The sequence below is a fragment of the Malurus melanocephalus genome, unplaced genomic scaffold, assembly GCF_030028575.1.
Source record: "Malurus melanocephalus ecotype Western Australia unplaced genomic scaffold, MMel_1.1 scaffold_59, whole genome shotgun sequence".
Taxonomy (NCBI): Eukaryota; Metazoa; Chordata; class Aves; order Passeriformes; family Maluridae; genus Malurus; species Malurus melanocephalus.
Genome location: NW_026623291.1, coordinates 1,076,483 through 1,089,210, shown reverse-complemented (window position 1 = coordinate 1,089,210; position 12,728 = coordinate 1,076,483). Strand labels below are relative to the sequence as shown.

Here is a 12,728-nt window from a genome sequence, read left to right as displayed (position 1 = left end):
GCTCTGCTTCGCGCAGGCGCTGTACACCCGCGGCCCCGGCGCAAGATGGCGGCGGGGCGGGCGAGGCGGAGGTGGGGCGGCGGCGGTGGCGGACGCAGCGGTGCCCGGTGCCTGCAGCCCCTGGCCTCACGCCCAGGTAAGCGGCTCGACYGCGTGGCCGCGGCCTGCCGCGCAGGAGGAGGCGGCGGGGATGGGCAGCGGCGGCGGGCGGACGGCGGAGGGGAGGCGGCGCAGGCCCGCGGCCGCCATCTTAGAGCGCGGCCGCTGCTGCCGCCGCGCTCCCGCCGTCGCGCCCCCGCTGTGCCCCCGCCGCGCCTGCGCGTCCCGCGGCCCCGCCCCGCGGCGCCGTAACGGGCTCCTGTCTCCGCAGCCTCCCCCGCGGGCCAGGCGCGGGACGCCCCGCTATGAGGATGTGGCCCCGGCGCGCCAGCGGCGAGCWCGGAGCGACGGCCACGCGTCCCGCCAGGCAGCCCGCCACCGTAAGTACCCGCCCGGCCGGCCGCCGCCCCGCTTAGGCCGCGCCCCCGGACCGCTGCCGGCCAGACTGCAGAGTTGTCGCCGCCGCCGCCTCCGCTCCGCATTCGCAGAGCGCCCGTGGCCGCCCGCCGGTCCCGGCCCGCCGCGCCGAGGAGCTCTGTGCCGTCTTCGCCGCCGGCAGGGCAGCCCCAGGAGGTTCCCGGCCGCTTTCCCGCGCAGACACGGTGCCCCGGTGCCCAGTGCCCGTGCTGCCCCGGGAGCGCTGTGCTGCTCAGCCCCGGGCCCGCCGGCCGGCGCTCAGGATGGGTACCGACGGGGGAGGTGGTGGCCTGGCTCCCAGCCTCCTGGAGCAGTCGTGGTTCTGGGGTGGGGGAGAACAGCGTGGTTGTCCCGGGGGGCTGTCGTTGATCTCTTTTGTCTGCATTTGCTGTTGTCTTGTGCAAAATCCTACCTCGGTGAAATGGAAACAAATATCGGTCCTGTTTGCTGTACTTCTTTACTCTGTGTCTCCCCCCTCTCCTATGGTCTTTGGTTGTGCTGCTGCTCTAGGTTGTAAGCTCTCTGGGCAGGGACAGCGTTGTACCGTGTTTGTGAAGCACTGTATGCATTGCCRTGGTGTATAAAAACATACCGTAATTTCCATAAAATGCTTCCTCTGGATCCCTGTCACTGTGTAAGTCCCAGTGTAGTTACATAAAAGTAGAGTGGCTTCAGCCAGGATTCCTGTTAGTTGGGCTGATTCCTTTTCCCAGACCTTAAGGGTACTTGGATTTAATGCTCGTTAACACTRATCAAGTGATAAAGCTTCTTGGCTACTTCCATCATTCCAGTTTACCCATAAACGGGAGAAGGCAGAGCCAGTGACCCTATTTGACAGCTCTTTTGAGTGATGGGTTATGAAAAACAGCAGGTTATTGGAGCTGGCATGTGCCATCCAAGCTGCGTAGGGCTCTGTGCCCAGTCTGTGAATCCTGACATACATCACTTTGAGAGCTCTGGTCCTCCCAGTACACACCGGTTCACTCCAGCGTGTTACTCTATTGTGCAGGACACAGCAGCAGCTGCATGTGTAAGTGTAGCTTTAGTTTGAGGAGGAGGGACTAAACATCCTTTAGAGATTCCTGTGCTCCCGCCTCACAGCCCCTTGGGCTCCAGGGTGCCTGTACTCAYGGGCTGACACGAGCCTGAGCTGCTGGCACAGCTCACCTTGGCACCTTGTGAAGTGACTGTAAGGGCACGGTGGGGTTGGAGTTCAGGAGGGAGTGTGAGRTTGCACAACGCTCACCTGCTTAGGCTGTTAAAGGTCCCCGATTGCATCCTGTGCTCTGCAGCAGGCACAGGGCATTACGTGCCTWCTCCTGAGCAGAGACCCAAACTCCAGGTGTCCACAGTGCCCACACCTTCCCTTGTGCACCCTGCCTGGAAGGATGGAAACATCTTCCAAGGGGCTGAAGGGGTCAGGTTCCTCAGCGCTGATCCCACAGCCGATGCTGTGGGCAGCAAAGCTGTTGCCTACTTGCTCTTTACCACTGTTTGCTCCTGCCATTCTGCTCTGSTGAAATAGCCAGCAGGCATTATGTGCAGGAAGGACAGCAAAGGTGACTAAATCCGAGTGACTTAGCTCACAAAATTCCAGAGTTTTTACTCAAGAACTCCTGTGCGCAGCTCCTGCTGCCAGGTACTGTGGTGCTCATGTGAAGAGCACACTGTCACGGCATTGTGCTGCTGCTACCATGACTATGCTGGTGTGTCCTGTTGGGTGTCTCCAATGCCTGAATAGAATTAAGTGTCTGAGGTAGCTGGGAATTATGTAAAATRCCTTATTTCCCCCCAGTTCATTGCCAGTGTGTTTTGGGCTGCCAGAGAAGAGCAATCTGCGGCACTGTTTCGGAAACTTCCCCAGGGGAAGAGTGGTGACTAAGAGAGGAAAAGCCTGGCTGTTTCTCTCCAGCTGGCAACATTAAATTATGATTAAGAGGAGCTTTATTGTTCCAACAGACTTTCTTTTGCATAACTGTTGTTATGCAGATGAAAAAGCAGCAAGGGCYAAAACAGCCTGGCTGAGGCCCTGCTTGTGGGACTAGGACTAAGGATGTGTGGGCCTGGGACATGCAGAGGGAAATAATTCCAGAGCTCCCGACTCCCAGCCTGTGGTTCTCTGAACCACAGAAGTTGTTAGTGAACCTCCAGGGCTCTTTTATATAGCAGAATCTTTTTTAATTAGTGCCTTTTGCTGAAATGATGTGCAGTTGTRTGTGTGTGAGTGTTGATTTAAACTGTCTCCGAGGATAACAGATCAGACACGGCTAGTGGTATTGGTGTGGCAGAAGGTGGCATATAATTAAACGAGGAGCATATGTTAATTTTTTATACTCTGATGCTCYGCTCTTTTGAGTGATCTAGCTGAAAAGGGAATGTTTTAAATGCTGGCCTGAAGAGCACCCTGATTAATCCCATTTAACACTGAGCATTCCTCATAGCTAGTTGTGTCCAGGATAACAGGTGTATTTCAGGGCTGAGGTGCTGTTTGTATGGACTGGTTCAGTCCCTGTTTTATTGTCAGAATGAACTTGCGTGAACTGAGTGTGCTGAGCAGATCTGGGACCTTTCCTGTTGTAACACTGGATGTTGCTCGTTTTTTTTTTCTAGTGTGGTTGCTGAGAAATGGCCAATGAGAATCACAGAAGCCCTGCGGAGGAAGCGTCTCTCATGAGTCACTCACCTGGCACCTCCAACCAGAACCAGCCCAGCTCCCCCAAACCCATGCGCCTGGTACAGGACCTGCCAGGTACCATCTCTGCCTTGGGGAGTTCTGCAGGGCTCTGGGAGTGGGAAGGGGGATGAAGCCAGGCTGCCAGGGGAAGCTGGGARCAATGTATATCTCAGTGTGCTATGACAGTGCTGGGCACCAGCAGGGCTGGTGCAGGATGCTCCTCAGGTTCCTGACTCTCACTGTCCTCTCAGATGAGCTGGTGCAGGCTGGCTGGGAGAAGTGCTGGAGCAAGCGGGAGAACCGCCCGTACTACTTCAACCGCTTCACGAACCAGTCTCTGTGGGAAATGCCTGTGCTGGGACAGCACGATGTCATCGTAAGTGCGTGCTCACCTTGGGGTGAGTCCTGTGCCAGGACTGGGGTGTTGTGGACCTCGGATTACAATGTGGGAGGGTCTGTGGTGCCTTCAGAGCTCCTTGCTCTGTCCATTGTCTGGCGTGATTCTGGGGAAGTGTTCTCTGTCAGGTGCCTGTCAGGTGATGCTGTTCCAGACATCATGCACTGCTCAAAGAACACTCAGCGTGGGGGATTTGTGATGAGTTTTTCTCATCAAAGTCTTTAAAAAAAAGCATACAGACACAGATCTAGAAGAGAATCTTTTAGCTTTGTGCAGGTGTGACTAGTGGTGTCCTTATTTCCATCCACGTGGGAGCTGGGAGCAGTGCAATGGGAAGTTAAGAGCTTTTTGCCTTCATTTGGGACGCTGTGGTGGCAGCAGGTGAGCTGAYGTGTGCTCTTGTTGTTTGGACACTTAACAGTCAGACCCTCTGGGACTGAATGCGGCTCCAATGCCACTGGAAGGTGGGGTGGCAGATGCTTCWGTGGAGAGCAAGCAGAGGAAGAGGAGGTTCTCAGAGGAGGTTCCACCAAGTGGCAACAGTGTGAAGAAGCCCAAGGTAGGTTTGGTGCTGTGAAACAAATGTGTGCAGCCTGAAACTGAGGGGGCTGAAGAGGTCCTGGAGGTCTCCCAGGTGGTGTTCTGGTGCAAGACTGTTTAGTTCACTGGGCTGCTTCCCCTTTACCTGTCTCTCTGTGCAGTAATTCATCTTTCACACACACAGGCGGATGTCCCAGGGAACCCAGCTGCTCAGCCAGTCCCCAGCTCTCCCAGTATTCCAGGAACCTCTGTTTTGAAGGCATGGTGTGTTTCACCTGAAGACAAACAGCAGGCAGCTCTTCTACGACCAACTGAGTGAGTTATCTCCATTTGTCTTCCATTCTCTTCTCTGTGGTGTGTTGGAGACACACAAGTTTCCAGATATCTTTGTGCAACCTGAGTGATAAATCATTGCCAGAGTCTTGATAGTTTGGTTTCCTGGCTAGTGAAACAGCCCCAGGAAGTGTCTTTAGAAGTAATATTTGATAATTAGTCAATGATCTGGTTATCCYGATGACATTTGTTTCTGCCACAGAGTGTATTGGGACCTGGATATTCAGACAAACGCCGTGATTAAGCAGAGGGCACCATCAGAAGTGCTTTCTCCACACCCTGAGGTGGAGCTGCTCCGGTCCCAGCTCATTCTCAAGCTGCGGCARCATTACCGTGAACTCTGCCAGCAGCGAGAAGGTGAGTTTCTGTTGGGCTCCCTTGATTTCCTTCTCAGTTCTGCAGTGCTGTGGTGATRTACCATTTGTTTTAATGCCTGTCTAGTCCATGCATTCTCTTTTTGTGTTGATTATACTCTGTGACATTGTTTGTTAATTGATTAGGTAGAACTGTGTGTGATGATCCTTATCAGAGCTACTGGGAATCTCTGTATTGTATTGATTAGACCCTTCTTCTGTTCATCTCCAGGGATTGACCCCCCAAGGGAGTCATTTAATCGCTGGATGTTGGAGAGGAAGGTGGTTGATAAAGGGACAGATCCTCTTTTACCGAGTGACTGCGAGCCAGTAGTGTCTCCTTCTATGTTCAGAGAGATCATGAATGACATTCCCATCAGGTACTGTTCATAGACAGGCCACCTTGCTGGGAGGGTTTGGTGTTGATCTGGTCTGGTGATTTACTTGCCGTGGTTCTGTGCTGTGGTGTGTGCTTTTGGCTAATGGAGTGGTTTGRATGCTGGTGAGGGAAAGCTGGGGAGCTGAACCTGGCCTTCATGCATTTATGAGACTGATACATATGAATTTAACTTACCACAGGTTATCCAGAATCAAGTTCCGAGAGGAAGCCAAGAGGCTCCTCTTCAAGTATGCTGAGGCTGCGAAACGTCTGATTGAATCCAGGTGGGASCTCCTTCCACAGTTCTGTCACGTTCACAGAAGACAAAAAAGCTGTAGGGGCTGCTCATCCTGCCTTATCCAGCACTGGTCATAATGCTGTTGGGGAAAAGTAAGGTTAGGAATCTACAGAAGAAAAACAGTGGTGCTGGAGCTATATTTTGATAGTGACATTACAGTAAACTGTMATATTGGGAAGCTGAATGTATGTGGAGACAAGTAAGAGTCACTGAAGTACTGGGTGTGGAATGTGTTCTGTTATCCTTGAGATAAAAACAAGAGTGCTTGGGCACTCACTGCTGTTGCAGAGCAACAAACTTAGAGTGGCATTTTGTAAACTAGGTAGRGTTTTTCTGATCAGTTCTGCCACAGGAGACAGAACTGAGGAAGATTGTGGGAAGAATGTTGTGGGGGAAGGGAGAAGCTTCTTAAGAGGGTAGTTTTCTCAGTCACAAGCCYCTAACAGTACTTGAAAATTACAGACAATATCAGAATGGACCATTGCCATGACAMATAAAGGTTTTGCAGGCCTCTCCTGTTGCAGAGAGGACAGCAGCCAGCTACACCAAGTTTTGGAGAGAGCATGGCAGACCATAATCATGTAAAGGTCTGGAAGCACTTTCCAGAGAACTGGAGGGGAGTGACAGAGCTTGGCCTTGAGGAAGTGTCAGTGTCCACATTCCCTGCTGACAGAAAACTTTGGAGGGGGGTRGAATATCTTGCTGTGCACCTGTGAGTTAAATTTTGCCTCTCTGTTTTTGCAGGAGTGCTTCCCCAGACAGCAGGAAGGTGGTGAAATGGAATGTGGAGGACACCTTCAGCTGGCTGCGACGGGACCATTCCGCATCCAAGGAGGACTACATGGTCAGTGTTCTACTGCTGTGTGGCTGGGCACAGGGAACTGGGGAGGGGACACGTGGGGACAGGAACAGGTCCTTCTGGAGTCTGCTGCCATTGCATCTCACTGTGTGCCATGGGAGGGCAGCCTGGAGACACTGAGTACTCCTGGAGAGCCGGTGGTGGCCGTGTGAGGAACTCTAGCTGTCTGTTTCCACAGGAYCGCCTGGAGCACTTACGCAAACAGTGCGGGCCCCACGTGTCTGCAGCAGCCAAGGACTCTGTGGAAGGCATCTGCAGTAAAATTTACTACATATCCCTGGARTACGTCAAGCGCATCCGGGAGAAGCATCTTGCCATACTCAAAGAGAACAACATCTCTGGTACGCAGCCAGCTCTGAAGAGCTGTAGAGCTACAGTTCTTCTGTTAAAGACCCTGTGCTCTGGCCGGTCCTGTTCAGTGTTAACCTGTTGGGAGGGTAGCTCTGTCTTCAAAAGTCAGAAAGGCTGTGTTTCAAAGTCAGAAACAGCAGGTCCAGCATAAGCCTCAACTATCTCACACAGTGTCTGTACAGTGACAGATTGTCTTCCACCCTGTCAAATGTGACTAGCTGTAACATCAAATACAGTAAATATGTGATTTGCCAGGATGAAGTAGCTTGTTAGGAGCTGTCACACTGAGCAGGGTATTCATTCATATCCATGGACCATGATTTTTCTGCTGTTTCATGAATTCCTGGGGACAGGTGGCATCCTCTCCCTGAATACCAAGTGTTCTCTCTTCCCTTTATTCTCATTTGCCACATTTCTTGTGTTCTGAGCACCTTCTGCACCCTTCTGCCTCCCAGCATGTCACAGTGCACCCTTTCTCGGCAGAGTTCATGTTCCTTGATATTTTCTCTCTTCTTCCTAGTTCATGTTTGTACTTCTGCCTCTAGTCACTTYTTCTTTCCTCCATGGGCCCTGCTTTTTTCATCACCACTCTCTGTAGTCCTTTTCCTTTTGGATCTGGCTCTCCTCAGATTCCCTTTAGGTCCCTGTGTCTGCTTTTTGCCATTGTTTTTGCTGCTTGTTTTCCAGCACCACTAAAGGGCACCGAAGATTGGTTCCAAATGCCCTTGGATTCTCATGGGCTGCCTTTCTCTTCATTCTCTGTAGCTGAGATAGAAGCTCCTGAGGTCCAAGACAGGCTGGTGTACTGCTACCCCGTGAGACTGGCCATCCCCTCCCCGCCGCTCCCCAGCGTGGAGATGCACATGGAGAACAATGTGGCGTGTGTGCGGTACAAGGGGGAGATGGTCAAAGTGAGCCGCAACTACTTCAGCAAGCTGGTACGGGCTGGCTCTGGGTCTGCTGCTCCCTGGGGCAGGCTCGTGTCTGAGGGCAGGGCTGGACAGATGATGGCCATCTGACCCTGCAGGGCTGTCTGACACTGCCATGGGCATGAGAAGAGCTGCTCTCACCTTAGCTGGGGTCAGGTTCTGCTGGGAGTATTTCCCAGGTGTTGGGTGTGTGCTCTGGATAAGTGTTGTGCTGCCAGAACATTGTACTCACCGAAAGGCAGCCCTTGCTGAGAGACACGTGCTGGTGTGGTGGTTCATTCATTTCATGCTAGTGACAAGCTGGTGGCTCATGCAGTGACAGCAGATGTGCTGACAACTCCCTGCAGAGCCCACCTGCTCCTCAGCCTCCCTCTCCCTGTCACAATGTGCATGTATCATTGTACGTCAGCTGTTCCCAGTGAATTCAATGGCTCGGCTTTCTCTTRCAGTGGCTCCTCTATCGGTACAGCTGCATCGATGACTCGGGTTTTGAAAAGTTCCTGCCCAGGGTTTGGTGCCTTCTCCGTCGATATCAGGTATGGTCTCACCCCAGCTGTGCATCAGAAAGCCTTGGCAGCACTGGGGACTTGTCTTTGCTTTGGGAAAGGGCCATGGTTTTGGGAGCCTGGGACAGCACAGAGTTTAAACTGGGTCTGTAGTCTGCTCCCACTATGCTGAGGTAGGACTGTCATCTAGGGAGCAATTGTGGTCTTGACACGAGACCTCAGTGTGGTAACGATTTTTGTGAAGGAAACCTTCAGTAGCTGTTGACTCTGAGGGGCAGCTGAAGGCTCACTTGGGTACAAGAGAAAACTGATTGTTTTGTGGGGTCAGAGTTGGATGAAATCTCTAAAGAGCATTCTTGGGTACATGCAGGGACCTACAYGAATATGAGAAAGGATGAGGGGGCCCTGTATACCTAGAGGAGTGGGTTCATGGACATGTGGCCCTGGGTCCAKAGTCTGAAGGGAGCAGCAGGAACAGCAGGCACAGCTCACTGGGGTTTGYTCTTCTCAGATGATGTTCGGTGTGGGGCTGTATGAAGGGACTGGTCTGCAAGGGGCACTTCCTGTGCACATCTTCGAAGCCCTCCACAAGCTCTTTGGAGTGAGTTTTGAATGCTTTGCCTCGCCCCTGAATTGCTATTTTAAACAGTACTGTTCAGCCTTCTTGGACACAGACGGGTATTTTGGATCCAGGGGGTGAGTCTTATGTTCCCTTGCTCTGTGTGGGTGTGGGGGCGTGCCCATGAGATGACTCAGGACGAGCTGATGGGGATCTTTGCTTCTTTTCAGCCCGTGCCTGGATTTCTTCCCTATAAGTGGCTCTTTTGAGGCAAATCCTCCGTTCTGTGAGGAGCTGATGGATGCCATGGTCTCTCACTTTGAGGTATGTCTGCTCACCAGTGGGGTTGTTTGGGATGGAGCTGTGCCATGCATCCTCTGCTCCCCACTACTCCTGCGCCCCAGGGGCACAGGGCAGTGGCTCTTGAAGCAGAAGTATTTCCTTTCTGTAGGACTCATTAGATACATCATTCCTCAGCCAGTGCTGAGCACTGAGATTGTTCCTTCTCTTCTTGCACTAGAAACTGCTGGAGAGCTCCAGYGAGCCACTCTCCTTTATTGTCTTCATCCCGGAGTGGCGGGACCCCCCGACACCGGCCCTGACCCGCATGGAGCAGAGCAAGTTCAAGCGGCACCAGCTCATCCTGCCGGCCTTCGATCACGAGTACCGCAGCGGGTCCCAGCACGTCTGCAAAAAGTAGGCTTTGTTCTCAGATCCTTCTGGGAACACAGCTCTGAAGCTGTGTGACAGAAATATCCTCTCCCAAGCTGAAATCAGTGGGAAGCAGGGAGCAGGCAAGGACAAGCGCAGCGCATCATCATTCTGGCTGTTTAGGATGGGCAGACAGCATGGTGAATTCAACGTCTGTTTAATGACTGCTAACTTTAGCTTGTGAGAGGTGTATGCTTTGGGCACGGGTCCAGCCAGAACAGATCACACCTGTGGCGCTGATCTGTGCCTCTGCCAGCCCTCAGACTGGTAGCTGCCTGTGCTACAGCAGCTGGGTGTCACTGGGGGAGCRGAGGCAAGGGGCAATGGGGGCTCGGTCCCCAGCGGGCATGCTGGACCCTGCTCTGCTGCTGAGGCAACAGGTTTGAGCAACAAATTGTTCAGGCAACAGGTACCTGAACACTGAAATTCTTACCTGCTTGGGACTGATGCCTCACTGTGCTGAGTCCCCTCTGCAGGGACAGCAAGCTCCCAACACATGCATGTGCTGGTAGAGAGTGATGGGGCTCTGCAGTATCAGTGTTTCCTCCCTCCGAAAGCTCAGGAGTCTCTCCCGTACTCAGAACTGCTGGAGGCTGCAGTGTGCCTCCCTTCTGAGAATAATGRGAGAAAGGACCAGTCAAATACTTGTTCTAATGGTGGCAGGCAGGAGGAGGGGGTGCATGTGCCCATGGCTTTGGGCGGGGGCCAAGGGAGGTGCTGATGCCCGTGCTCTTGCCTTGCAGGGAGGAGATGTACTACAAGGCTGTGCACAACACAGCCGTCCTCTTCCTGCAGAACAGCGCCGGCTTTGCCAAGTGGGAGCCCACGCCAGAGCGGCTGCAGGAGCTCGTTGCAGCCTACAAGCATTCAGGCCGGACCCTCAGTTCCTCGTCTTCCTCCTCCTCCTCCTCGTCCTCGTCGTCCTCCTCCTCCACAGYGGACAAAGAGCGGGAGCTGGGCCGAGAGCAGAGCAGCAGCCGAGAGACTAATCCCAACTAAGGCAGAGGTGCGAGGCAGCAGGGGAGGTGCCGGCAGCCCCGGGGGAGGCTGGCCGGGGCAGCAGAGACTGCTGGCTGCGCAGCACCGGCCCGGGACTCCTGCGCAGCAGCTCCACGGCACCTGCTCTCCTCTGTGAACTGCACGCCAGCCCCAGGAGCCGGGAGCGCCCGGCAGCCAGTGGGAGAGGAGGCTCAGCCGCGGCCCTCACCGGGGGCAAGGGAGCCCAGCGTGGCGCGGCAGGAGGAGCCGGCAGCTCCGCGATGCCGGAGTGCCGAGGGAAGGGGCAGCCAGAGCGGGGACGCGCACGTGGGCAGAAGGACGGCAGAACAGATGGAGGGATGGATGGCAAGCGCGAGTGCTGGGCGCTGAGCGCCGCGGCCGGAGGGGCCCCGGCAGGAGAGGGACGGGCAGAGCCCGGGGGCTCCTGCGGCCGGACTGGCCCCAGCACGGCTCCRTGTCCATAGTGTAAATAGTTCTGTCCGTKGCGCCCACGCTCCTCGTGGGGCTGCTCCCATCGCATCTGTGTTTCTTTCTCATGTGTGAGTCCCGTGTTCGCTGACATTGTGTCCTGGAGAGGGGAGGAGCRGAGGAGAAGAGTTTCTTTGGTGTGTAAAGACGTCTTTGCAGCTGTTTTGTAGTCGTCGTGGTTTTTATGCGGAGCCTCTGGGCTTTATTTAACCTCCTTGGGTTTTGTTTTGTAAGGATTAATTTAACACCGCTAACCATTTTATTACTTTTATCAAGAAGAGCAAAGTCTATTTTTGATTTCTGTTTCCTAGTTCTTAGGAACATTAAAACCAGCATACAGCTCTGTCTGTGTCCATGACTTACCCTCTTTGGTGTCTGGGGTCTGTGCTCACCCCTGTCTGGTCTCTGCCTGGGTTGAAGGTAGAAAAACGTTGGRCTTTGCTTTTTCAGAACTATCTGGCATCTGCCCCATTCGGACAGCCCTTCCCTCCTGGTGAGTTTTGTTTCCCTTATGATCAGTGTAAGCCCCTGAAGAGCTTGACCACCCCACTGCTGTTTCTCGGCTGCTCCAGAGAGGCTTTGGTGCTCTCCCATTGGAGAAGTGCAGGGAAGTGCACTGCCTTGGGACCCCTTTGAGCAGCGCAGCCAACCTCTCCTGTGAGGTGCCACAGGACTGCTGGTGCTGGACCGTGTCAGTACCGCTGCAGCAGTGCAGGTGCCTGTGCCACAGCAGTGACAGTGCTGCTCTGAGGTGGGCAGGAACTGCCCAGCCCCAGATGCTCTCTGCTTCCAGAGGCTCCAGATCTCTCCAGGGATGCTTTCAATGGTGGCAAGGAGATCACTGATTTCCTTTAAGTCAGGGCAGTTGGGAATGTCAGCTGCAAAAGTGGCAGTTTGTAAAGCCTTTTTCCCCTTTAATCATTATTCTTGAGCTGAGACTGCCTGCTCCCGATGCTGGCAGTGTCCCTAACCCCACTTCCTGGTCAGTCAGTGCACACTCAGCCCTTTGCCTGCTCCCTCAGGTGAGGGACAGTTACCTGATTAAGTATCCAGTGGCCGTGGGAATAGGGGAGGTGTAAATGACATCAGTGGCCAGAAGCATGGGCTGTTTCTGGAATCTCCTTCATCCTAACAGAGCAAGACTTGGTCAATGGGGCACATCAGGTTGACACTGGAGGTTTCAAGGGCAGAAAACCTGGACTAGGTYAAGCTGTGCAAGGGGCTGTGGTGTGAGGAGCAGCTGTGGGAACAGCTGGGAGCAGGGGGTGGTATGGGCAGGACTGGGGGAATGAGGCACACTGTGAGCAGGAGCCCTGGCATAAAAGCTCCATCAGACTGTACAAAATGTGAACGATTTGAACTAAAAGGCCCCCACTACCGTTGTCCCTGGGGTGGGCAGTGCTGCCACGCACCTGTCTGGAGGGAAGGAGGTGGTCCCTGAGTGCTTCTGCCCCCCTCGGGGCTGCTGGAAACTCCCTGTGAGAGCAGCAGCGGGTGTGGATCTGACCGGGCTTGGGAAGCACAACCTACAGGGATGTGCAGGGGCTTTGAACCTGTCGAGTGCTGTGTGAGTGCCCCCGACTCGACTCCCCCGAAGTGCTGAACCCCAAGTGCCGCTGCCGCAGGCCCCAGACCGGGAGGGAGCATCCTCAGGGCTGACCGTGATTGGAGAGCCCTGGAGTACCGGGAACCGCACCGCTCCCGCAGAAACCCCACACCGCCCACTGCATCGACCCTGCACCTACCCCTCACAGGCCGGTGGGGCCCGGTTCAGCTCGAGCGGGATCCGCGGGGGCCCAGCACGGCCCGTCCGAGCTCCCCCCCCGTTCTCCTCTCCCCGTTACCGGGCCAACGCC

The 12,728-nt window shown here is 54.4% G+C and overlaps 1 protein-coding gene across 2 annotated transcripts; it reads left to right on the top strand.

The window, feature by feature from the left end:
* The first annotated feature begins 55 nt into the window (after nt 1–55).
* PCIF1 (phosphorylated CTD interacting factor 1) lies at nt 56–11,215 on the top strand. Of its 2 annotated transcripts, XM_057365930.1 has the most exons (17): nt 56–136; nt 371–479; nt 3,127–3,265; nt 3,442–3,566; nt 4,009–4,146; nt 4,312–4,442; nt 4,663–4,817; nt 5,046–5,193; nt 5,393–5,476; nt 6,235–6,334; nt 6,528–6,690; nt 7,466–7,638; nt 8,079–8,165; nt 8,647–8,831; nt 8,925–9,018; nt 9,215–9,390; nt 10,149–11,215. In XM_057365930.1, exons 3-17 carry the CDS (start codon nt 3,142–3,144, stop codon nt 10,402–10,404), a joined length of 2,139 nt encoding a protein of 712 aa, XP_057221913.1. In that variant the 5' UTR covers nt 56–136; nt 371–479; nt 3,127–3,141; the 3' UTR covers nt 10,405–11,215. The 2 variants fall into 2 exon arrangements, with proteins under 2 accessions (XP_057221913.1, XP_057221914.1); XM_057365931.1 differs by lacking the exon at nt 371–479 and having other exon boundaries at nt 69–136.
* The last annotated feature ends 1,513 nt before the right edge of the window (nt 11,216–12,728 follow it).